At 41.0% G+C, this 27,104-nt stretch overlaps 1 protein-coding gene and 1 pseudogene across 3 annotated transcripts in view; both read left to right on the forward strand.

Moving 5' to 3' along the window:
• Nucleotides 1–2,885, forward strand: part of LOC139159887 (zinc finger protein 436-like) — a 40,014-nt gene extending 37,129 nt beyond the window's left edge. For all 3 annotated transcript variants that reach the window (XM_070737334.1, XM_070737333.1, XM_070737335.1), the window contains one exon: nucleotides 1,803–2,885. Coding sequence is in view for 1 of the 3 variants with exons in the window: in XM_070737335.1 (XP_070593436.1) it covers nucleotides 1,803–2,126 (324 nt within the window). In the remaining 2 variants the exon portion in view is untranslated. The remainder of the gene's footprint in view (nucleotides 1–1,802) is intronic.
• Nucleotides 1–27,104, forward strand: part of LOC139159247 (zinc finger protein 850-like) — a 123,841-nt pseudogene that overhangs the window by 92,078 nt on the left and 4,659 nt on the right.

Below are 27,104 nucleotides of genomic sequence, written 5' to 3' on the forward strand. Positions count from 1 at the left end.
TTGCTGAGCGGGGGCGGGGGGCGGGGCGCGGAAGGAGGCGAAGGCGAAGAGAGCGCTGCTAACTGCAAGAATCTTGTAGAAGTTTGCCCGGGGGCGCTGCCCACATCTCAGAAGGGAAGAGGCGTAGGGAAAAAGCGGGGCGAAAAGTCCTGAAAACACCGCCAAAGCCGGCATCCCAAACCGTACGCGAGGGAACTCTCAGGAAGAAGGATGAGTCAGAGGCAGGTCTTGCCGGGGCGATTGCCGAGTGGGGGCGGGGCGCGGAAGGAGGCGAAGGCGCCGCCGCACCGGCCCCCTCAGGCCGCTCTGTCCGGGATGGGGCTCCTCCGGAGGGACGCACGGGGGCTCCAGAGGAGCCCCATTCCGGACGGAGCGGCCTGAGGGGGCCGGTGCGGTGGCGCCTTCGCCTCCTTCCGCACCCCGCCCCCACTCGGCAATCGGCCCGGCAAGACCTGCCTCTGACTCATCCTTCTTCCTGAGAGTTCCCTTGCGTACGGTTTGGGATGCCGGCTTTGGCGGTGTTTTCAGGACTTTTCGCCCCGCTTTTTCCCTACGCCTCTTCCCTTCTGAGATGTGGGCAGCGCCCCCGGGCAAACTTCTACAAGATTCTTGCAGTTAGCAGCGCTCTCCTCGCCTTCGCCTCCTTCCGCACCCCGCCCCCGCTCGGCAATCGGCCCGGCGGCATTGCTGGCGTTCCAGGCGGGCCGCCCAGCATGAGCACCGGTTTCGTGCCTCTCAGGCCGGGCAGACAAGAGGTGCGGCGCTCCGCTCCCACGGGGAAAGGAGAAGGCGGCGGCTCAAGCCCTTCCCCGTGCGCCCCTCCGGAGGAGCCCCTCTGGCGGTTGTCCGGGCAGGTGAAGGTGGCTGGGCCGCTGACAGGGACAGGCGGTGAGCGCTCGTATCCCGAATTTGGGCTCGTAAGTAGAACAAAAATATCTCTCCCCTCCTAGCTCGCATCTCGAAATGCTCGTATATAGAGCAGCTCGTATGTCGAGGTTCTACTGTACAGTAAGACCTTACCTATCGCTGGTGTTACGTTCCAGACCCGGCCGCGATAGGTGAAATCCGCGATGGGGAATTTATCAACTGATAGTACTTATTTAAGTATTTATATTGTAATTGTTTGATAAGTTTTCATTGTTTTAAGTGTTTATAAACCCTTCCCACACAGTATTTATTTTAGATACAGTATTTAAATACAGTATTTACAATTTTAGATATATTTTTTTTAAAAAACCTGCCGATCGAGTTCCGCGGGCTGTTTAAATCTGCCAATCAACTTCCTCAGAAACCCGCGAACCAGCGAAGATACGCGAATGATTTTTCTCATTAATATTTCTTGAAAACCCGCGATGAAGTGAAGCCGCAGTAGGTGAAGCGCGATATAGCGAGGGACTACTGTATACCTAGAAGAGTGTAGTTCCTACACAAATAATACATTCAAAATGATGAAAATTATTCATTTTTACTATATAAACAGATGATTTTGCATCTTCTCATTTATACAGTCAGAGTAAGAACACTATATGCATTGCAAATTTACACAGATCACCAAAAACTGTAAGCAATTGCTAGTCATTTGCATGATTAAGAATGCTTGATTGACCCAATTAAACAACTGAATTTGAATGGATATTTGAACATGGATCTCGGTAGTCTTCTCTGGATCCTAAATAATTTAAGTGATTAGTATTGGGGCATGTTTGACTTTTCACTATAATATATAGTTTTATTCTTTTTTAACCATCATCTCTAATTATTTAATAAACAATTAAAGTTCTATTTTTCTTTGAATCTTACAGACAAAGAGGAGGGCAATAAGACCACTCGGGACAATTGAAATAAAAAGCAACATTGAAAAGGGAAGGAGATCAAGGGAAAAATCAAAATATTTTCCACTTCTTTCAGAAAACTATTCAATTCTCCTCCTCCAGCAGCTGTTAGACAAGAATGAGAAAATCAAGAGAGGTTCAAGCTCGAATAAGCAGATTATGCAGAACTCAAGGATACGTTACATGGTTTTTCCTCCATCAGCAAAAAAGGGAGATATCTGGAAGTCAGTTGAGATGAAAAGGTCAACAGTAAAGCCACGTAGAGCAGACAGTAATGCAGGCCTCTCCCTGTGAGGAAGAAAATGGCTTAAATGAAAAAACCACTAAACAAGGCATTGTCCATATTTTTGATGAACTCAGCTGTGGGAAAATTGTAGTTTTTTGTGGAAAAACAAAAGATTGCAAATCACAGCTGTTTCTACATTGAGGAGCTAGACAGAACATTTCCCTTGTGATTCTTGGAACTAATTATACAAGAGGGAAGGCACAAAAGAACCCCAATGTGTTACATCTTTAGTGAGCATGGCAACATACTTTTCGAGATATGAACCCGGTGTTTAAGATTTTTTTGCCTCTTCTTCCGAACTATTTTCACCTTACGAACACAAACCGCTGCTGCTGGGATGAAGGGGTTTCTTTTTTTTTCTTTTTTGAAGAAAGAAAAGGGAGGAGCGGCTTGGAGATGGAAAGAGTTTCCATTAACAAAGCTAGGAGGAGTGTTTGCAGAGGCACTGAAAGAGTGTCTTTATATTCTTTAATATATGACTAGATGTGTTTTCACATAGCGAGTTGTAATAGATACTTTATTCATTTTGATTTAACTTATAATTAAATCTTATATTTTTCAATATTTCACTAGATGTATTTTTACATAGAGAGTTGTAATAGACATTTTAAAATATTCTCTGGATTGATTCAAACAATAAGTTCTTTTTTTTCTGTACAACAAAGACTTCTACCTTGAGTTTAGCGATGGTAGCTCCTTTTTATGTTATTTGTTCTGTTTGTAATGTTTGTCTTTGAAAATTAATAAAAATATTTTTTTTAAAAAAATTAAGTGACATTGTAAATTTAGGATATCATATATTGGAAAAAAGTTGGAGGGAAGCGAATGAGATAGAGGGAGGCTAGTAACATGAAATATAGAAGGAAAACAGATGGGAGATAAAATATTTGATATTTGTTTATCATATATTGTAAAAATGTACAAGTTTGTAACATGTTGATGTGGTATATGTATAAATTTAAAGTTTGTGGGGAAAAAAAGAAAAGTTGAATTTCCTATCTGTGGGAAAGCTTTCAGTCACAATAGCAACCTGGTGGTACCCCAGAGGATTCACACAGGAGAGAAACCATTGGGATGTCCTCTTTGTGGGAAAGGTTTTAGTTATAATTCCAGCCTTGTGAGATACCAGCAGACTCACACCATGGAAAAATCTTTGAAATGAACAATCTGAGGACATTACTTCAAGCATAAATCATCCCTTATTGCACACAAGGAAATTCACACGAGGCAACATTTCAAGAGTTTAGAGAAGTCTTGAATTTCATTTGCGATCTCTCTTTGAAAGTGTAGGTGAGAAATTGATTGTTGGAATTTTGGCCTGATTTAGTTTATTCTCACATTTCTCAGGATTAAATTTATAGGTGGAGAGAAAGGAAAGTGGAAAATGGCCTCACTTGCATAACATTGACAGGTTTAATATGTCTTGTAAGAATTTTTAAATCTCTGCTGGTAATAAATCTGATTCAGGGGTCTTGCTATTTTTTTTGTGTTTTTACCACCTCCACCAATTCCATCATTGTTATTTTTTCATATGAGCCAGCAGTGTACAGCAGCTGCCAAAAAAAGCCAACACAATTCTAGCCTGCATTAACTGAGGGATAGAATCAAGATCACATGAAGTGTTAATACCACTTTATAATGCCTTGGTAAGTCCACACTTGGAATACGGCATTTAGTTTTGGTCACCATGATGCTTCCTGAAGATGTGAACGTTTCAACACTGGACATTTTTAAGAAGATGTTGGATAAACATTTGTCTGAAGTAGTGTAGGGTTTCCTGCCTAAGCAGAGAGATTGGACTAGAAGATCTCCAAGGTCTTGTTGTTGTTGTTGTTTGCCTGGTTGTCCGCTATATAGTTTGATGGGATATTTTTTTTGTTTTTTAAAAATCCTTTTGGAAATATTTCTTCTACTACATATAGGCTATCACTCCCTCTTTTGTAGGCCCCATTTTCTAAACCCTGCTGCATGCTGTTCATACTGAAGTCTCTGGAGACTTCTTTACAGGTCAATTTACAGAGGAAGAAGGATTTTAGCATTTAGCAGATGTAACATTTCTTCCTTCAGGTATGCTGGTTGCTCTTGGATGCAGACCATAGGAATGAAGATGTCTCCCTTAGATTGTTTGGCCTAATGGTGCTACCATGTAATAAATACTTAGGAGCTGTGGGAAATCAGTCTTGAAGTTTTGGGATATAGAGAGTTTTGATTTCCACTGAGAGTCACCCTGAACAAAGACGATTGTGTCATTCTTTAAACCTTCATGAACATTTACAGTTGAGAGTCCAGAAATATTTCGCAAGAAGAATACTCTTCTCAGAACTCAATACCTTATTCCAGAGATGAAGCAAATGGAGGACACAAAATTGAATCTTCCCTGGTGAAGGGAATTTTTATTTTTTTGTTTGGTGATGGTACACTTTTATGTTTTTGTTTTCTGTAAAATTATTTAAAAAATCTATAAAAAATATATTTTTTTAAAAAAAAACCTTATTCCACCAGACTTGAAATTTTGGGCCCAAAAAATTTAGAGGTGCGTCGCCTTCGATCTGATCTTAATGTGGTCCATAAAATCATTGGCCACACTCTTCTACCTGTCAATTAATACCTCAGCTTCTGACGCAACAACACACAACCGCACAATAGATTGAAACTCAATGTAAATGGCTCCAAACCTGACTGCAGAAAATGTAACTTCAGCAGCAGAATGATCAATGCCTGGAACGCACTACCTGACTCTGGGGAATCTTCCCAAAACCGCCACAACTTTAACCTCAGACTACAATCAACCTCACCCATTTCCTAAGTGGTCTGTAAGGGGGGTGAATAAGTGCACCACTGTGCCAACCGTTCCTATCCTATTGTCCAAATTTATTTATACCTATTTTGCTTTTGTTTATGTTTATATCTGTTATCATGTATCATGTTTTGATAAATAAAAATATTTCTTCAAAAAAATAAATTTAGGGGAAAATATTTTCCCATCCCCCCCCCCCTTTGTATGTTGGTCTTTTAGATATGTACATTTTGCGTTTTGTACGTTGGTTTGTTATAAATGAAAAGTCATTAAAATCAAATAAATGTAGGGCTCAGCACATGTCTAATCTTGATAAGGCAAGTAGCATCACATTTGACTATTTCACTAGGCTCACTTGCAAAGTGAAAAAGATTTGACAGCATTTATACAGTGAAAACATCTTGCAAAAACCTTAGAGACGGGACAAGAGTGTTTTTCTCCCGCTATCAGGAGATGGCAGTCACATACGCAATATCTTTGCCTGTCACTGCCTGATAGAGGAGTTAAAGCCATCGAGTACGGAATTGCTAGAAAAGGTCAGAAAGAAATAGAGAACTTCCTCTTCCGGAAGACTCAGGGGAGAGAGGTGTGATGCAGAGCGGCTTTTCTGCTCTTCCGAGGATCGAATCAGCAGCTGGAAGGTGAGTTGAGGGCCGCTTTGGGGAGAGTCCGGGAGCAAGTCGGGCTGTTTGGTTCCCTCCACGGCCTTGAAGCAGAGAAGTAACAGGGCTGAAGCGTGTCAGCTGCTGGTGCTGCAGGTTCCTCCCCTGCCCAAATTTAATCCTTGCGGGTCTTCTATTCCGACCCCTGCACAAGCAGGAGACCCAATACCATTTCAGGCAATCGGTTAATTGTCCTCAGTGTCAGGAAAATTCTCCTTAGTTGTAGGTTGCTTCTCTCCTGGGTTAGTTTCCATCCACTGCTTCTTGTCTTGCTTTCTGGTGCATTGCAAAATAAGTTGACCTCCTTCTTCTTGACCCCTCAAGTGTTGGAAGATGGCTGTCATGTCATACCTAGTCCTTCCTTTCACTGGACTAAACATATCCAATTCCTGCAACTCTTCTTTATATCTTTTAGCCTCCAGCCCCCTGATCATCCCTACTTCTCTTCTCTGTTCTTTTTATAGAGACTCTGCTACACTTTTTTAAATATTGTGGTAATCAAAACACGTTGCAGTAATCCTAAATGTGATCTTTCTAAACATCATAAATTGATACTAATACTGTTTGCTCTTTTTAGGGGATTGTTCACTTTGATAGAACTTCAAGTAACTTCACAGTTACTGCTATTGAGCCACGTTGTGTCTATTCTCTACTTCCTATTTGGTTTTTCTTTGCTAAGTGTACAACCTACTTTTCTCTCTCTTTAATTTCATGTTGCTGGATAGAGCCCAGTGTTCAAACCTATTGAAAGTGAAGTCCACAAGGAAAGTGTGAATTTGACAAAATGGAGGTGTGTGTTTATGAAGAATTCGCTGGGATGTTAAAATACATTCATGAAGATTTTAAAAATTGTCTTCTGGACTTTAGAGGTGGAAAAAAACACAGGAAAAAAGCTGGAATATAATGAAAAGTAACTTGATAATAAAAGACAGCTTGACAATTATATTGGTATTTATAATGGTTACACTGGGATTGAGAGTGACAAGAAAAAATCAAAAGGAGCATATTGGTATCAGAAAATGCAATTAAAAATGAGGGGGTAATAGTGAGAAGAGACTAGAGGGGATTGAGAATATACCTACAGTGTAGTTCCTACACAAATAATGCGTTCAAAACAAAGAAAATGACTTAATAATAATAATAATAATAATAATAATAATGTATTAGATTTGTATGCCGCCCCCCTCCGAAGACTCGGGGTGGCATAACTTGGGAAAGTTATTGGTAGAAAAAGAAAAGAAAGAAAAAGAAAAGATCATGACAGTGGGATTGGAAGGGAAATATTTGAAAGATTAAAAGAATGAGCGATTGACAATGTCATAATTTTTTTAGAATTATTTTATTAAAAAATAATAGAAAAAAAATAAAGAAAAAAAGGGAAATATATTGGACTATGGTAGATCAATTGTTGGAAGGATATATAATTTGGACAATTATTACCCCTTTCTATAACATTTATTTTATATAAGATTTGTATAACTCATGAACCTGCTTTAATATTGAAGGAATTCAGATGATTATTGATATATTTGGAATAATATAAGATCTTTATAATCAATATTCTTAAAGTTGTTTATATAAGCTTATATAATTTATCAGTTGGATTTTTTGTTATGGGGAATTTAAAATGTTATTAACTAATGGATGGAATAGTAATGGCAAGAATTGTATTTATTTAAATATAGAGAATGAGTTAAAATTTTAAAAAGTTAGAATGTTGGAAGGGAGAGATGAAAGGGGAGAAGAAATTAAAAATTTAGGGCATCTAGAAATGATAGAACTAAAAAATTATGAGTAAAGATACCAATTGAGAGGGTCTAAAATCAAGAGGCATAAGAGATAATGACTATTTTTGGAAGTTACGTTTTAGCGATTAATTAGGAAGAAAGTTGAATATTAGAGGTGGTAGACTCAGACAACAAAAAATAGGAGGAAGGAGGTTCGCACTGCCCCCACCCTGCTTGCCCTCCGAAAAAGTTTAAAGACTCATCTTTTTCACCAGGTCTTTGGTGATTAGACCTTTCCCCCTGATCAACGAGTGTTTTTTAGTTTGTTTTATGGAGTGAATGATAACACTATGTAACAGAAATTTTGTTCCCAGCTTTTAAATGTTATATTCCAATTGCTTATGGCTAAAACAAATTAAGAATAGCTTACATTCAACATAAATGTCGCTTTTTTGACCACGGCAACGAAAATTATGCATTTTTACTATAGAAATAGACGATTTTGCATCTTCTCATTTATACAGTAAGACTAAGAACACTATATGCATGGCAAATTTACACAGATTACCAAAAACCGTTCAGAAGAACTGTTCAAGCTTTCGCCAGACCCATCCTCGAACATAGCTCATCTGTTTGGAACCCATATCGCATCTCAGACACTAACACCCTTGAAAATATCCAAAGATACTTCACCAAAAGAGCCCTTCACTCCTCCACTCGAAACAGAATACACTACGAGACTAGACTTTCAACCGTGGGCCTAGAAAGCCTAGAACTAAGACGCCTTAAACAAGATCTAAGTATTGCCCACAAGATCAAATGCTGCAACGTCCTGCCTGTCGGCGACTACTTCAGCTTCAACCACAACTACACAAGAGCACACAACAGATTTAAACTTAATATTAACCGCTCCAAACTTGACTGTAAAAAATATGACTTCAGTAACCGAGTTGTCAAAGTGTGGAATTCATTACTCTCCTATATCTCCTATACCATTCTTCTGTTCCTATATCTTCTTTTCTATTCTTTCTTAGTTATATTTTACTATGAGTACATTCTCTATAACGTTTATCATGTATTTTACTATGTGTATACCCACTAAAACCCTCATTGTGTATTGGACAAAATCAATAAAAATAAAAGAAATAAAACTCCTATGGTAGAAAGGAGTGTGTGGCTGCGGGGGGGAGAAATAGTGTTAAAAGCAGGAAATGACCTAAACCCATTTTACAATTCTTCTTCCTAGAAGACATTCTAGGAATAGACATCTCGGTCAATTTAACCCTTACAGAGAATTATCCCTGATAATTGGATTTAGGCCACTTCCTGCTTTTAACACTATTTCTCCCCTGCATCCACCCACCCCTTTCTACCATAGGAGGTTTTTTTCCACTCTGAGGGTCAATGGCTGGGCAGGACCTGGTGAGTTTCTTAAGTTTAAGGAGCGGGGAACACTATTTCCCCCCACTATTTCTATCAATGCATATACCGTGTTTCCTTCCTCGAAAATAAGACATATCCAGAAAATAAGCCCAACAGGACTTTTCAAGACATGCATAATAAGCCCCCCCAATACTTTCCGGGGAAAGAGGGGAGACATGCCTGGAGCCGCTCTTTCTGCAGCGGGGACTTTTGGCTGGGAGAGCGAGGGCAAGCGAGGGACAGCTGCACACACACACTCACACACCGCAGGACTAGTTAAGGTCCTCTGGACTCTGACTATGTAAGTTTGAAACACGCTCCTGCCTGTGAAGAACAGGAGGGAAGCATTGATTCCTTCATCGCAGATAGGAGCATGTTTCAAAAGACTGCTGAAGGTAGCCCAGCAAGGGAGGGAGGGAGGGAGGGAGGGGGAGCAAGAGGCAGAGCCGAAAGGGACGGCGACAGGGACGTCTGCTTCTCAAGCCCTGCGCTCATCTGGGCTCTGCCTACGTCAAATTGAAATGCCCCCTGTTCACTCACTGCCGTGTTTATCAACCTTTTTTCTTCAGGGGAACCCTTTGGTGTCATCAGATTTCTGGTGGACCCTGTACTGTGTACTGGTGCTGTTTATGTTCCTTCAAGGTGAGCCCCCAATTTATTTCAATCTAAAAAACATCAGGCTCATTAGTGTCAGCTTCATCTAACTTTTGTTTTTTAATAAATCAGTCCAGGTTAGCGGTAAATAAGGTTCAAGAGGGAAGTGTATTTAATAGAAAAGTGAACACAAAAATGAGGGGGCACAATCTGAGGTTAGTTGGGGGAAAGATCAGAAGCAACGTGAGAAAATATATTACTGAAAGAGTAGTAGATGCTTGGAACAAACTTCCAGCAGATGTGGTTGGTAAAGCCACAGGAAGTGAATTGAAACATGCCTCGGATAAACATAGAAACATAGAAACATAGAAGTCTGACGGCAGAAAAAGACCTCATGGTCCATCTAGTCTGCCCTTATACTATTTTCTGTATTTTATCTTAGGATGGATCTATGTTTATCCCAGGCATGTTTAAATTCAGTTACTGTGGATTTATCTACCACGTCTGCTGGAAGTTTGTTCCAAGGATCTACTACTCTTTCAGTAAAATAATATTTTCTCATGTTGCTTTTGATCTTACCCCCAACTAACTTCAGATTGTGTCCCCTTGTTCTTGTGTTTACTTTCCTATTAAAAACACTTCCCTCCTGGACCTTATTTAACCCTTTAATATATTTAAATGTTTCGATCATGTCCCCCCTTTTCCTTCTGTCCCCCAGACTATACAGATTGAGTTCATGAAGTCTTTCCTGATACGTTTTATACTTAAGACCTTCCACCATTCTTGTAGCCCGTCTTTGGACCCGTTCAATTTTGTCAATATCTTTTTGTAGGTGAGGTCTGCAGAACTGAACACAGTATTCCAAACGTGGTCTCACCAGCATTCTATATAGCGGGATCATAATCTCCCTCTTCCTGCTTGTTATACCTCTAGCTATGCAGCCAAGCATCCTACTTGCTTTCCCTACCGCCTGACTGCACTGTTCACCCATTTTGAGACTGTCAGAAATCACTACCCCTAAATCCTTTTCTTTTGAAGTATTTGCTAACACAGAACTGACAATACAATACTCAGATTGAGGATTCCTTTTCCCCAAGTGCATTATTTTACATTTGGAAACATTAAACTGCAGTTTCCATTGCTTTGACCATTTATCTAGTAAAGCTAAATCATTTACCATATTACAGACGCCCCCAGGAATATCAACCCTATTGCACACTTTAGAGTCATCGGCAAATAGGCAAACCTTCCCTACCAAACCCTCCCCTATGTCACTCACAAACATATTAAAAAGAATAGGACCCAGAACAGACTCTTGTGGCACACCGCTTGTAACCTGTCTCTGCTCAGAATACTCGCCATTAACAATAACTCTCTGATGTCTACGCTTCAGCCAGCTGCAAATCCATTGAACTATCCAGGGATTAAGTCCAATCTTCACTAATTTATCTATCAGCTCTTTATGTGGAACCGTATCAAAGGCTTTGCTGAAGTCCAGGTAGGCAATATCCACGGCACCACCTTCATCCAACACCTTTGTGACATAGTCAAAGAAATCAATGAGATTAGTCTGACATGATTTGCCTTCAGTAAAGCCATGCTGATTTGGGTCCGATAAGTTATTGTTTTTTAGGTGCTGATTTATCCTCTTTTTGAGTAGAGTCTCCATCATTTTAACTACAACTGATGTCAAGCTAACTGGCCTGTAGTTACCAGCTTCTTCTCTACTGCCCTTCTTGTGGATAGGCACAACACTGGCCATTCTCCAATCCTCAGGAACATCTCCTGTTAACAAGGATTGGTTAAACAAATCAGGGGAGTAGCAATGACAGATCTGAGTTCTTTAAGAACTCTGGGGTGGATGCCATCTGGACCCATTGCCTTATTTATCTTTAATCGTTCAAGTTCTTCTAAGACATCGGCTTCTAAGATCACGGGAGCTGAATCCGTACAGCTGGAAGCAATGCTATATCCCTCTTTAGTATTATTTTGTAAGGTGTCTTTTGAGAAAACTGAACAGAAGTAGCTATTGAAATGGTCAGTGATCTCCTTATTCCCATTAATGCATGTATTATTCCCTGTACTAAGCTTCCTGATGCCGCAGTTTTTCTTCTTCTTATCACTAATATATCTGAAGAAGGTTTTATCCCCCTTCTTTACAGATTTGGCAATTTCTTCCTCTTTTGAGGCTTTAGCAGCATATATTATCTGTTTCGCCTCCTTCTGTCTCATTTTATACACCTCCCTATCAGCTATACTTCCAGACTCTTTATACCTCCTATAGGCAGCCTTTTTTTCATTGACTATAGCCCTTACATCATTGCTAAACCATAGCGGTTTCTTCTTCCTTTTACCTTTAGTTATTTGTCTTACATACAGTCCAGTGGCTTTTAAGATGGCCTTTTTTAATACAGTCCACTGGGTGCTCGCTCCTGCCATTTTATCCCTCCCCTTTAATTCATTATCTAAATATTCCCCCATTGCATTAAAATTTGTTTTTCTGAAATCCAATACTTTGGTTGCATTATAGGATTGCTCACAATGAGTTTTTACATCAAACCACAAACATAGATGGTCACTGCAACCTAAATTTTCTCCCACCTTGACATCTGAAACCCAATTCCCATTCGTAAAAACTAAATCTAGAATATTCTCCCCTCTAGTTGGTGTCTTAACCAGCTGTGCCAGAGCTGCTCCTGTAAAGGCCTCTACTATATTCTTACTTTTGCATGTAAGGGCACTGGGGATATTTATTTTATTTATTTATTACTTGGATTTGTATGCCGCCCCTCTCCGAAGACTCGGGGCGGCTCACAACATGTAGAAACAAATCATAAGTAATCAAACAATTTAAAATTTGAAAGATTTAAAAAAACCCATATACTAACAGACACACACACAAGCATACCATATATAAATTAAACGTGCCCAGGGGGAGATGTTTCAATTCCCCCATGCCTGACGGCAAAGGTGGGTTATAAGAAGTTTACGGAAGGCAGGAAGAGTAGGGGCAGTTCTAATCTCCGGGGGGAGTTGGTTCCAGTCAACATCAGGCATGTTGAAATCCCCCGTTGCCACAATATCTCCCTTTACTGCCATTTGGGTAATTTCATCCACCATCTTGTTGTCATATTCCTCGGATTGCCCTGGAGGCCTATAGATCACCCCAATTCTAATGACAGAACCTTCTTTATTTTGCATGCAAATCCAGAGAGTCTCTAGATCTTGACACGTATTTTGAATTATTGTTGTTTTTAGACTTTCTTTAATATAAATGGCTACTCCACCTCCCCTTCTCTCTATTCTATCCTTCCTATACAGTGTATATCCTGGTATGGATATTTCCCATTCGTTAGAATCCATCATAAGATAAAATACAGAAAATATTATAAGGGCAGACTAGATGGACCATGAGGTCTTTTTCTGCCATCAATCTATTATGTTTCTATGCCTCCCCCAAAAAGGGGCCTTCTCAGTGATGGACCCTTCTTTATGTAACCTCATCGCCCTAGGAATACAAATCCCCCTCCCCTTGTTGCTTTTCCAAAAGGCCCTTAAGACATGATTTTGTCAGCTTGTCTGGAGACCTTGAATAGAGATGGAACCGATCAAGTAGTTGACCTGAGTGTGTGTTCTTGCTAGCATTGCTGAGGCATCGTTTTGTGTTGCAGTTTTTAATGTTGGAAACCACTCAGAGTCACTGGGATTTATGCAGTATGGGCACAATCACCATGTGAGCCAGTCCAGCAAGTGAGGGTGGCCTCCTGTTCACTCCCTGGCTTCGGACTCTTCACCCTCCACCTGCCTCCCTTCAGACCAGGGGGGGGGGGGTGCAGGCGAGGGGGGTGCATTGGGATCCCCTGAAGGACACAGATCCTCCTCCGCCTCTGGCTCCTGAGCAAAGTGGGAGGGGAAATACTCCGAGCTGACAGCCAAACTTTTAGCTGTGCTGAGCTGCACTTCCTTGTCTTTTCCAAACATGCTTCCCACACACAGGAGATCTTTCTCCCTTCAAAATCCGGCCAGAAATGAGTGTTCATGAGACTCTTGGAGCGAAAGGGAAAAGATTTATTGCATTTAGTCAAAAGGTTCCTGCTGGTGCTTTTTTCTCGTGCCCTCTTCCCCCCTCCTCACTACAGAGAGAGGGGGGGACACGCGCCAGAGAGGTGAACCAGGAAGTGCATAGCCGGCTGCTTCTGCCACTGAGCTCTGCTGGGAGTTTGGCTGTCAGCTCTTCCTCAGGCAGCGCTCAAGAGTTTCTTTCTCCTACCGCCGGACGGGGGTCAGTGGATACAACATCAGGAATGCGACAGAACTCCATGTCCCATGTAGGATGGGTGACCTGCCCCCACCCTGTTCTGCTCTGCCCTGCCGAACCTGCCACCTCTAAATTGTGTCCCATCGCGAGACGGGCATCATACTGGTACTGGAGTTTGCCAGCTCTGTGTGGCTGTCGGCTGGTCTCTTTAGAGGAAAAAAGCTTGAAAATACAGAAAAACTGGTTGCGAGGGGAAGCCATTAACAACCTCTCACATTGAGAAGAGTTTATGTATCATATAAGGTTTTTTCCCTGTAAAGGGACCAGCTGAGAGACACACAGAGCTGCTAAAGTCCAGTGCAGGTAAAACGACCGTCTCACACCCAGCTCCACCCTTGAGCCCTCTGTCCACCCCGCCTGCCCTGGAACCCCCAAATTGCATCACACCACGAGACGGGCGCCTGTCTTATCTTCGGGGAAGCACGATATCTCCAATTATATATCCCCAGCAGTTCAAAATACATTTGATGATAATCACAGCAACATAGAAACCTAGAAGATTGATGGCAGAAAAAGACCTCCTGGTCCATCTAGTCTGCTCTTATATTATTTCCTGTATTTTATCTTAGGATGTGTTGTGATTCCGTCTGAGGCTCCTCAGGGAACGGCTGAACCTCTGCCGGCTCCATGCTCAGAGGGGGAGGATGAGGAACAAGAGGAGGAGGAGGAGGAGGCCCAGGCAGATGGGGAGGAGGAATATCAGGCCGAGGGAGAGGGAGAACAGCCAGAGTCCCCCGGGGTGGAGCTCTCCCCAGCAAGCAGCCTGGAGTCCTTAGATGAAAATGCACAAGCCATAATCGATCTCAGGCCGAGAAGAGCAGCACAACGAAGGGGACAATTAGCCAGGTATTTCCAGCCCTAAATAGGCAACAGCTGGGTTTGGGTGTGGTTCTCCCCAGAAAGGCTGAAAAGGCAGACCCACCCTTCCTGTATTGTGGAGTATTATCTTTGGGAGTCCTGGGACCTGGCTGTGATCTTTGGCGTCTCTGATTCTGGCTTGTGGCCTTGAAGCCTGAAACCTTGGGGGGAAAGGCGTGGGTCTTATTCTCTACAGTGGTGTGTGTGCCAGCAAGAAGTCTGCTGTATTGTCTGGCCGTCAGGACTCTGCTGTGAAGCCTCATAGCCTGCCTGTTGGGAAGAACAGGTTTTTCTCTGTGTTTATTTTTCAAACTATAAAGTGCCTTTGCTTTTACCAGCGTGTCTGGCTGTTTTTTCCAGTTGGTGTTGAAGTCTGGGGGCACCCAGACAGAACAGGATGGATGGATGTTTATCCCAGGCATGTTTAAATTCAGTTGCTGTGGATTTACCAACCACATCTGCTTGAAGTTATTTCCAAGCATCTACTACTTTTTCATAAAATATTTTCTCATGTTGCTTCTGATCTTTCCCCCAACTAATTTCAGATTGTGCCCCGTCTCTATACAGATTGAATTCATTAAGTCTTTCCTGATAGGTTTTATGCTTAAGACCCTCCACCATTTTTATAGCCCGTCTTTGGACCTGTTCAGTTTTGTCAGTATCTTTTTGCAGATGAGGTTCCAAAACTGAACACAGTATTCCAAATGCGATCTCACCAGCACTCTATAAAGTGTTCTGGTTTCTGGTAGAAGTTTAGTAATGACAAATAACTCTCATTAAATGCATCATTTCATGAATAAAGCAACTCCGTTTATTTCTCTGCTCTCCTGTATTTTCAAACATTCCAGACATCACTCGGCCCGTTATGTCTCTCTTAGCGGCATTTCTCTCATTCTTTTTCCTGCTTCACTGAGACAAGATTTATTTCCTATCTACATAGCTTTAAAAAAGACAGCAGCACTGACTAAATACAATACAAAATACTTGACTTATTTTAGCGTGGTGAAAAACACCTCCATATTTCTTTTCCGCAACGTTGAAACTCCACCTTTCTTCTTCACTAGCCCCCTGACGTGCCAAATAACTCACTACAATATTTAACCCATTCCTCTCCTTAATATCTTCTTCCAGACCTTTGCTCTGTACGTTTCTGAATCCTTCTCAATTTAGGATTAACCCAGCGCGCGTCTGATTCTCCCTCACTAGATCCTGAACTCATAGCCCCATCCTGTGGCTAGCCTCCCACCTGTTCTACTACCTGTAACCCCGGGCTCCGCATTACTTCATAAACACTATCTGAATCTGAATCCTTAATATCTTCATCATCTTGCAAGTGATCAAGAGTAGGTACAACATAAAGTGGGATCACAATCTCCCTCTTCCTGCTTGTTATATCTCTAGTTATGCAGCCAAGCATTCTAATTGCTTTCCCTACCACATGACCGCACTGTTCAACCATTTTGAGACTGTCAGAAATCACTACCCCTAAATCCTTCTCTTCTGAACTTTTTTCTAGCACAGAACTGCCAATACAATACTCAGATTGAGGATTCCTTTTCCCCAAGTGCATTATTTTAATTTGGAAACATTAAACTGCAGTTTCCATTGCTTTGACCACTTATTTAGTAAAGCTAAATCATTTGCCATATTACAGGAATATCAACCCTATTGCACACTGTAGAGTCATCGGCAAATGGGCAAAACTTCCCTACCAAACCTTCCCCTATGTCACTCATAAACATTTGCAGCTTCAGCCAGCTGCAAATCTACTGAACTATCAGAGATTAGGTTCACTCTTCACTAATGTATCTATTTATGTGGAACCGTATCAAAGGCTTTGCTGAAGTCCAGGTAGGCAATATCCACAGCGCCACCTTCATCCAACACCTTTGTGACACAAAGGAACCAATGAGATTAGTCTGACATGATTTACCCTTCTTGTGGATAGGCACAACATTGGCCATTCTTCAATCATCAGGAACGTCTCCTGTTAAAAGGGATTGGTTAAACAAATCAGTCAGGGGGGTTGCAGTCACAGATCTGAGTTCTTTAGGAACTCTGGGGTGGATGCCATCTGGACCCATTGCCTTATTTATCTTTAATTGTCCAAGTTCTCCTAATACTTGGCCTCTAAGATCAGTGGAGCTGAATCCCCACACCTGGAAGCAATTGCTAGTCCTTTGCATTGCTAAGAATGTTGATTGACCCAATTAAACAACTGAATTTAAATGGATATTTGAACATGGATCTCGGTAGTCTTCTATGGATCATAAATAATTTAAGTGATTAGTATTGGGGCATGTTTGACTTTTCACTATAATATATACTTTTATTCTTTTTTACCATCATCTCTAATTATTTTATAAACAATTAAAGTTCAATTTTTCTTTGAATCTTACAGACAAAGGGGATGGCGATAAGACCACTCGGGACAATTGAAATAAAAAGCAACATTGAAAAGGGAAGAAAATCAAGCGAAAAATCAAAATATTTTCCATTTCTTTTGGAAAACCATACAATTCTCCTCCTCTTGCAGAAGCTGTTAGACAAGAGAGAGAAAATCAAGAAAGATTTGCAGCTCGAATAAGCAGATTATGCAGAACTCAAGGATATGTTACATGTTTTTTCCTCCATCAGCAAAAAAGGGAGATATCTGGAAGTCAACTGAGAGGAAAAGGTCAATAATAAAGCCATGTAGAGCAGACAGTAATGCAGGCCTCTCCCTGTGAGGAAGAAAATGGCTTGAATGAAAGTACAACTAAACAAGGCATTGTCCATATTTTTGATAAACTCAGCTTTGGAAAAATTGCAGCTTTTTTGTGGAAAAAGAAGAGGTTGCAAATCACAGCTGTATATACATTGAGGAGCTAGACAGGAGAAGAGCCATGCACACTATCTCAGTGTAGCAAAAATTGGTCAGAACAGTTCCCTTGTGATTCTTGGAACCAACTACACAAGAAAGAAGCCACAAAAGAACCCCAATGTGTTACATCTTTAGTGAGCATGGCAACATGGTGGTACACCAGAAGACACACATGAGTAAGGAAACATATGACTGTGCAGATTGTGTGAACATTTCATTAGAAATTCTCAGGTCATGACACACTAAAGGATGCACACACAGGAATAACACAATTTGAATATCCTTTTTGTGAGGAAAGTTTCAAACAGAGAATTCCAGTCAAACCCAAGACTCGCCTAAAAGAGAGAAAATTTGAATGTGTAGACTGTGTAAAAAAATTCAGTCACAATTTCAGTCATGACACACCAGAGGACTCACACAGGAGAGAAACCCTTTGAATGTCCTGACTGTGGGAAAAGTTTTAGTGATAGTTCCAGCCTGGTGCAACACCACAGGACTCACACAGGAGAGAAACCCTTTGAATGTCCTGACTGTGGGAAAAGTTTTCGTTCGAGTTCCCACCTTGTGACACACTGGAAGACTCACACAGGAGAGAAACCCTTTGAATGTCCTGACTGTGGGAAAAGTTTTAGTCGGAGTTCCAACCTGGTGACACACCAGAGGACTCACACAGGAGAGAAACCCTTTGAATGCCCTTACTGTTGGAAAAATTTTAATCAGCGTTCCTACCTGGTGACACACCAGAGGACTCACACAGGAGCGAAACCCTTTGAATGTTCTGACTGTGGGAAAAGTTTTAGTGATAATTCCAATCTAGTGAGACACCAGAGGACTCACACAAGAGAGAAACCCTTTGAATGTCTCGACTGTGGGAAAGGTTTTAGTGATAATTCCAGTCTGGTGAAACACCAGAGGACTCACACAGGGGAGAAACCCTTTGAATGTCCTGACTGTGGGAAAAGTTTTCATTCGAGTTCCCACCTGGTGAGACACCAGAGGACTCACACAGGAGAGAAACCCTTTGAATGTCCTGACTGTGGGAAAAGTTTTAGTCAGAGTTCCCACCTGGTGACACACAAGAGGACTCACACAGGAGAGAAACCGTTTGAATGTCCTGACTGTGGGAAAAGTTTTAGTGATGATTCCAGTCTGATGAGACACCAGAGGACCCACACAGGAGAGAAACCATTTGAATGTCCTGACTGTGGGAAAAGGTTTAGTAGTAATTCCAGTCTGGTGAGACACCAGAGGGCCCACACAGGAGAGAAACCCTTTGAATGTCCTGACTGTGGGAAAAGGTTTACTGATGATTCCATTCTGATGAGACACCAGAGGACTCACACAGGAGACAAACCCTTTGAGTGTCTTGACTGTGGAAAACGTTTTGGTGATAATTACAGTCTGGTGAGACACCAAATGGTTCACACAGGAGAGAAACCCTTTGAATGTCCTCACTGTGGGAAACGTTTTAGTGTTAATTCCAGCCGGGTGAGACACCAGAAGACACACAGGAAGGAGAGTGAGGTAGTAGGGAAGAAGGTAAGAGGGAGAGAGGGAGAAAAGTTGGAGGGAAGCGAATGAGATAGAGGGAGGATAGTAACATGAAATATAGAAGGAGAGGGCCGGCATACAAATCCAATAAATAATAATAATAAAACAGATGGGAGATAAAAGTAACAGTGCAAATTTAGGATATCTATCATATATTGGAAAAATGTACATGTTTGTAACATGTTGATGTGGTATATGTATAAATTTAAAGTTTGTGGGGGGGGGGAGAAAAATATTGAATTTCCTATCTGTGGGAAAGCTTTTAGTCAGAATTGCAACCTGGTGGTACCCCAGAGGATTCACACAAGAGAGAAACCATTTAAATGTCCTTTTTGTGGGAAAGGTTTTAGTTATAATTCCAGCCTTGTGAGACACCAGCAGACTCACACCATGGAGAAATCCTTGAAATGTCCAATCTGTGGACATTACTTCTGCTGTGGTTGGGACACGCCGGCAGAAATACTTCAAGCATAAATCATCCCTTATTGAACACAAGGAAATTGACATGAGGCAACATTTTAGAAGTCTTGAATTTCATTTGTGATCTCTCTTTGAAAGTGTAGGTGAGAAATTGATTGTTGGAATTTTGGCCTGATTTAGTTTACTCTCACATTTCTCAGGATTAAATTTATAGGTGGAGAGAAAAGGAAAGTGGAAAATGGCCTCACTCGCATAACATGGACAGGTTTAATATGTCTTGTAAGAGTTTTTAAATCTCTGCTGGTAATCTATCTGGTTCAGGGGTCTTGTTATTTTTTGTGTGTTTTTACCACCTCCATCAACTCCATCGTTGTTATTTTTTCATTAAACATATTTTAAATATTCTCATGCACTTTTGTTAATTTAGCTGTTCCCAAATTATCTTTTACTCTGAAAGTTTTCTTTATCATATAATTTTTAATTAAATTCTTCAATTATTTTTTAATCTTGTTTTGAAAATGTATACATCCTTTCTCATCTTCTAATTTACTTATCAAATTCTTCTTTTTCAAGTTATAGGCTAACCTTCTTCCTGGTTTTTTGGCATTTCTAAAAAAATTTAAACTTTTACCTGCATGGAGGGATGTATGCACTGGAATACCCCAAGGGTCTGTTTTAGCCCCAGTACTCTTCAACATCTTCATCAATGACTTGGACGAGGGGACAAATTTGCAGATGACACCAAACTGGCAGGAATCCATAAGATAGGTACAAAATACAGAAGGATCTTGACAAATTTGAACATTGGGTGCTATCAAATAAAATGAAATACAATGGTGAAAAAAGTAAGGTTCCACATTTAGGCAAGAATTTTTTTTCACAAGTACAGTATATGTCATACATTGCTCAACAATAGTAACTGTGAGGGATCTTGGAGCCCTAGTGGCCAACCATTTAAATATGAGCCAGCTGTGTGCAGCAGCTGCCAAAAAAGCCAACACTGTTCTAGCCTGCATTAACAGAGGGATAGAATCAAGATCACGTGAAGTGTTAATACCACTTTATAATGCCTTGGTAAGTCCACACTTGGAATACGGCATTTAGTTTTGGTCATCATGATGCAAAAAGGATGTTGAGACTAGAAAAAGTTCAGAGAAGAGCAACAAAAATGATTAGGGGACTGGAGACTAAAACATATGAAGAACGGTTGCAGGAACTGGGTATGTCTAGTTTAATGAAAAGAAGGAACAGGGGAGACATGATAGCAGTGTTCCAATATCTCAGGGGATGCCACAAAGAAAAGGGAGTCAATCTATTCTCCAAAGCACCTGAGGGTGGAACAAGAAGCGATGGGTACAAACTAAACAAGGAGAGAAGTAACTTAGAACTAAGAAATTTCCTGACAGAACAATTAATCAGTGGAACATATTGCTTCCTGAAGCTGTGAACGTTCCAGCACTGGACATTTTTAAACAGATGTTGGATAACCATTTGTCTGAAGTAGTGTAGGGTTTCCTGCCTAAGCAGAGAGATTGGACTAGAAGATCTCCAAGGTCTTGTTGTTGTTGTTGTTTGTCTGGTTGTCCGCTACACAGTTTGATGGGCTATTCTCTTTTTGTTTTTGATTTTTACAAATCCTTTTGGAAATATATCTTCTACTACATATAGGCTATCACTCCCTCTTTTGTAGGCTCCAGTTTGTAAACCCTGCTGCATACTGTTCATACTGAAGTCTCTGGAGACTTCTTTACAGGTCAATTTACAGAGGAATATGGATTTTAGCATTTAGCAGATGTAACATTTATTCCTTCAGGTATGCTGGTGGCTCTTGGATGCAGACCATAGGAATGAAGATGTCTCCCTTAGAGTGGTTGGTCTAATGGTGGTATCATGTGATAAATACTTAGGAGCTGTGGGAAATCAGACTTGAAGTTTTGGGATATAGAGAGTTTTGATTTCCACTGAGAGTCACCCTGAACAAAGACGATTGGGTCATTCTTTAAACCTTCATGAACATTTACAATTGAGAGTGTCCAGAAATATTTCGCAAGAAGAATACTCTACTCCTCTTCTCAGAACTGAATACCTTATTCCAACAAACTTGAAATTTTGGGCTCAAAAATTTTAGAGGTTCGTCGCCTTCGATCAGATCTTAATATAGTTCATAAAATCATATGCCACACTGTTCTACCTGTCAATTAATACCTCAGCTTCAAACGCAACAACACACAAGCACACAATAGATTGAAACTCAATGTAAACTGCTCCAAAAGCATCGAATTTGACTATTTCACTAGGCTCACTTGCAAAGAAGTTGGCCTTCTCCAGGTCCCGTCAACTAAACAATGTCATTTGACGGGACCCAGGGGAAGAGCCTTCTCTGTGGCGGCCCCGACCCTCTGGAACCAACTCCCCCCAAAGATTAGAATTGCCCCCACCCTCCTAGCCTTTCGTAAGCTCCTTAAAACCCATCTCTGCCATCAGGAATGGGGGAACTGAGATATTCTTTCCCCCTAGGCCTCTACAATTTTGCATGGTATGTTTGTACGTATGTTTGCGTTTATAAAAAAGGGTTTTTAGTTGTTTTAGTATTGGATTGTTACATGCTGTTTTTATCACTGTTGTTAGCTGCCCCAAGTCCACGGAGAGGGGCGGGATACAAATCCAACAAATAAATTAATTAATTGAATTAAATTAAATTAAAAGTGAAAAAGATTTGAGACCATTTATACAGTGAAAACATCTTGCAAACGCCTTAGAGACGGGACAAAAGTGTTTTTCCGCTGCTATCAGGAGATGGCAGTCAGATAGGCTACATATGTGCATGAAGCATGCCTGATAGACGAGTTAAAACCATCGAGTACAGAATTGCTAGAAAAGATCAGAGGAGATAAACAGGACTTCCTCTTCCAGAAGACTCGGGAGGGAGGTGGGGTGTAGAGCGGCTTTTGTGCTCTTGCGAGGATCGAAGCATCAGCTGGGAGGTGAGTTGAGGGCAGATGGGGGGAGAGTCCGGGAGCAGGTCGGGCTGTTTGGTTCCCTCCAAGGCCTGGAAGCAGAGAAGCAACCGGGCTGAAGCGCGTCAACTGCTGGTGCTGCAGGTTCTTCCCCTGCCCAAATTTAATCCCAGTGGTGCTGCACGCTGTGAAACTGGTGGCTGCAATTTTCTGTGGTGGGAAGATTGAAAAAGTTTCAAGTTAAGGTTGATTCTCTGGGAATGGCTTCCCTCCAGGCGTTGTGGGTGCTCCATCACTGGGGGTTGTGAGAGAGTTGGGAGGGACCTTGCGGATCTTCTATTCCGACCCCTGGGCAAGCAGGAGACTCAATACAATTTCAGACAATTGGTTAATTGTTCTCAGTGTCAGGAAAATTCTCCGTAGTTGTAGGCTGGTTCTCTCCTGGGTTATTTTCCATCTGCTGCTTCTTGTCTTGCTTTCTGGTGCATTGCAAAATAAGTTTACCTCCTTCTTCTTGACCCCTCAAGTGTTGGAAGATGGCTCTCATGTCATACCTAGCCCTTCCTTTCACTGGACTAGACAAACCCAATTCCTGCAACTCTTCTTTATATCTTTTAACCTCCAGCCCCCTAATCATCCCTTCTTCTCTTCTCTGTTCTCTTTATAGAGACTCTACTACACTTTTTAAAAATATTGTGGTAATCAAAACAAGTTGCAGTAATCCTAAATGTGATATTTCTAAAGCATCATAAATTGATACTAATACTGTTTGCTCTTTTTAGGGGATTGTTCACTATGATAGAACTTCAAGTAACTTCACAGTTACTGCTATTGAGCCACGTTGTATCTATTCTCTACTTCCTATTTGGTTTTTCTTGGCTAAGTGTACAACCTACTTTTTCTCTCTCTTTAATTTCATGTTGTTGAATAGAGACCAGTGTTCAAATCTATAGAAAGTCAAGTCCAAAGTCCACAAGGAAAGTCTGAATTTGTCAAAATGGAGGTGTGTGTTTATGAAGAATTCGCTGGGATGTTAAAATACAGTCATGAAGATTTTAAAAATTGTCTTCTGGACTTTAGAGGTGGAAAAAAACACAGGAGAAAAGCTGGAATATAATGAAAAGTAACTTGAAAATAAAAGACAGCTTGACAGTTATATTGGTATTTATAATGATTACACTGGGATTGAGAGTGACAAGAAAAAAGCAACAGGAGCATATTGGTATCAGAAGATGCAATTAAAAATGAGGGGATAATAGTGAGAAGAGACTAGAAGGGATTGAGAATATACCTACAATTTCTACACAAATAATACATTCAAAAGGAAGAAAATGAGTTGGGGAAGTTATTGGCAGTAAAATAAAAGAAAGAAAAAGTGAAGATCATGACAGTGGGATTGGAAGGGAAATATTTGAAAGATTAAAAGAATGAGCGATTGACGGTGGAATGTCATAATTTTTTTAGAATTATTTTATTAAAAAAGAATAGAAAAAAAGAATAAAGAAAAAAGGGAAATATATTAGACTATAGTAGGTCAATTGTTGGAAGGATATATAATTTGGACAATTATTACCCCTTTTATGACATTTGTTTTATATAAGATTTGTATAACCCATGAACCTGGTTTAATATTGAAAGAATTCAGATGATTATTGATATTTTTGGAATAATATAAGATCTTTATAATCAATATTCTTAAAGTTGGACTTTTTGTTATGGGCAATTTAAAATGTTATTAACCAATAGATGGAATAGTAATGACAAGAATTTTATTTATTTAAATACAGAGAATGAGTTAATATTTTAAAAATGTAGAATGTTGAAGGGAGAGATGAAAGGGGAGAAGAAATTAAAAATTTAGGGCATCTAGAAATGATAGAACTAAAAAAATGATGAGTAAAGATACCTATTGAGGAGAGGGAGACATAGGGCCTAAAATGAAGAAGCATAGGAGATAATGACTATTTTTGGAAGTTACATTTTAGCACTGGCTGCCGATCGGTTTCTGGTCACAATTCAAAGTGTTGGTAATGACTTTTAAAGCCCTACATGGCTTTGGACCAGAATACATCCGGAACCGCCTTTTACCGCACAAATCCCAGTGGCCGATAAGGTCCCACAGAGTTGGCCTTCTTCGGGTCCCGTCGACCAAACAATGTCGTTTGGCAGGCCCCAGGGGAAGAGCCTTTTCTCTGGCGGCCCCAGCCCTCTGGAATCAACTCCCCCCAGAGATTAGAACAGCCCCCAACCTCCTTGTCTTTCGCAAATTACTCAAGACCCACCTTTATCGCCAGGCATGGGGGAATTGAGACATCCTCCCCCAGGCTTTTATATTTTATGTTTGGTATGTATGTGTTATATGGTTTTAAATTGTTGGGGTTTTAGATATGTTTTATTTTAATATTAGATTTGTCTCACTGTTATATTGTTTTTGTATTACTGTTGTGAGCCATCCCAAGTCTTCGGAGAGGGGCGGCATACAAATCTAATAAATAATAATAATAATAATAATAATAATAATAATAATAATAATTAATTAATTAGGAAGAAAGTTGAATATTAGAGGTGGTAGACTCAGACGACAAAAATAGGAGGAAGGAGGTTCGCACTGCCCCCATCCTGCTTGCCTCCGAAAAAGTTTAAAGACTCATCTTTTTCGTCAGGCCTGGGGTCATTAGACCTTTCCCCTGACCAACGGGTGTTTTTTAGTTTGTTTTATGGAGTGAATGATAACACTATGTAACACAAATTTTGTTCCCAGCTTTTAAATGTTATATTCCAATTGCTTATGTCTAAAACAAATTAAAAATTGCATCACACCATGAGACGGGCGCCTGTCTTATCTTCGGGGAAGCATGATATCTCCAATTATAAATCCCCAGCAATTCAAAATACATTTGATGATAATCACAGCAACATAGAAACCTAGAAGACTGACGGCAGAAAAAGACCTCATGGTCCATCTAGTCTGCTCTTATACTATTTCCTGTATTTTATCTTAGGATGGATATATGTTTATCCCAGGCATGTTTAAATTCAGTTACTGTCAATTTACCAACCACGTCTGCTTGAAGTTATTTCCAAGCATCTACTACTCTTTCATAAAATATTTTCTCATGTTGCTTCCGATCTTTCCCCCAACTAACCTCAGATTGTGCCCCCTTCCTATACAGATTCAGTTCAAGTCTTTCCTGATAGGTTTTTATGCTTAAGACCTTCCACCATTTTTATAGTCCATCTTTGGACCTTTTCAGTTTTGTCAATATCTTTTTGTAGATGAGGTTCCAAAACTGAACACAGTATTCCAAATGCAGTCTCACCAGCGCTCTATAAAGGGGGATCACAATCTCCCTCTTCCTGCTTATTATATCTCTAGCTATGCAGCCAAGCATTCTACTTGCTTTCCCTACCACATGACTGCACTGTTCACCCATTTTGAGATTGTCAGAAATCACTACCCCTAAATTCTTCTCTTCTGAACTTTTTGCTAGCACAGAACTGCCAATACAATACTCAGATTGAGGATTCCTTTTCCCCGAGTGCATTATTTTACATTTGGAAACATTATACTGCAGTTTCCATTGCTTTGACCCAGGGCCACCATCAGGAATTTTGGGGCCCCATACAGCCTAAGTGTCTGGCCCCCCCCCGCCATTTTAAAACTATTTTAAGTCACCGAGCCACTCCATCCCCTGGGGATCATTTCTTGCTTCACGCCAAGCGAGGCGATCCCATAGGCCAGTGTTTCCCAACCTTGGCAGCTTGAAGATATCTGGACTTCAACTCCCAGAATTCCCCAGCCAGCGAATGCTGGCTGGGGAATTCTGGGAGTTGAAGTCCAGATATCTTCAAGTTGTCAAGGTTGGGAAGCACTGCCATAGACTATTTCAGGAACTGGGTTAAGCCGATTGTGTGGACTCATCCAGGAGAAAGAAAGAAGCGGGAGCGGTGAGGGAAAGAAAGAGCCTCCTGGCATTGGTCAGGCAGAGCATGGCTTATTTACGGCTCCTTGGCACTTCTCCCTTCTTGGAAGAGGCCTTGTTGACAAAACCATGTGCTTTCTAGCGAGGGGAGAGGGGAGGGGGATCCCACACCTGGCAGCCACTGGCGAGGAGCTGGAAAGGACGAGGGGAGAGAAAAAGCAGGGTACCAGCAGTCGGGCAGGTGTCTTGAGGGGGCACTCCCATTTGGAAGGAAGGGAAGAAAGGCGAGGGTGAGCTAGGAAGGAAGGAAGAAGGAAGGAAGGAATGGTAAAAGGGGCGATCAAGAGAGGAATGGGTGAATGAATGGACGGAGGGTGGGTGGGAAGGAAGGAAGGAAAGAGGGAAGGGACAGGAACAGAGGAAGGGTGCAAAGGAAGCAAGGAAAGGTGTGAAAGGGGAGTGTAAGAGAGGAAGGAGTGAAAGAAGGGAGTGAGGGAGAAGGAAAGCAAGAACTGGAGGGAGGGAAGGAAGGAAGAAGAAAGGAAAGAAAGAAAGAAAGGGGGAAGGGACAGGAACAGAGGAAGGAAGCAAGGAAACTTATGAAAGGGGAGAGTAAGAGAGGAAGGACTGAAGGAAGGGAGGGAGGGAAGAAGGTAGGAAAGAGAAAGAAAAGAAGAAATAGAGGAAGGGAAGGTAAAAGAGAGAAAGAAAAATAGCAAGAAAGAAAGCAAGAAAGAGAAAGAAAGAAAGAATGAAAGAGAAATAAAAAGAGAGAGGGGGAATGAAAGAAATGGAAGGAGGGAATGAAGGAGAGAAAGAAAGAGAAAGAAAGAAAGCAAGAGAAAGAAAAAAGAATGAAAGCAAGAGAGAGAGAGAGAAAAAGAAATGAAAGAA

This window comes from Erythrolamprus reginae, chromosome 2 (assembly GCF_031021105.1).
Source record: "Erythrolamprus reginae isolate rEryReg1 chromosome 2, rEryReg1.hap1, whole genome shotgun sequence".
Lineage (NCBI taxonomy): Eukaryota > Metazoa > Chordata > Lepidosauria > Squamata > Dipsadidae > Erythrolamprus > Erythrolamprus reginae.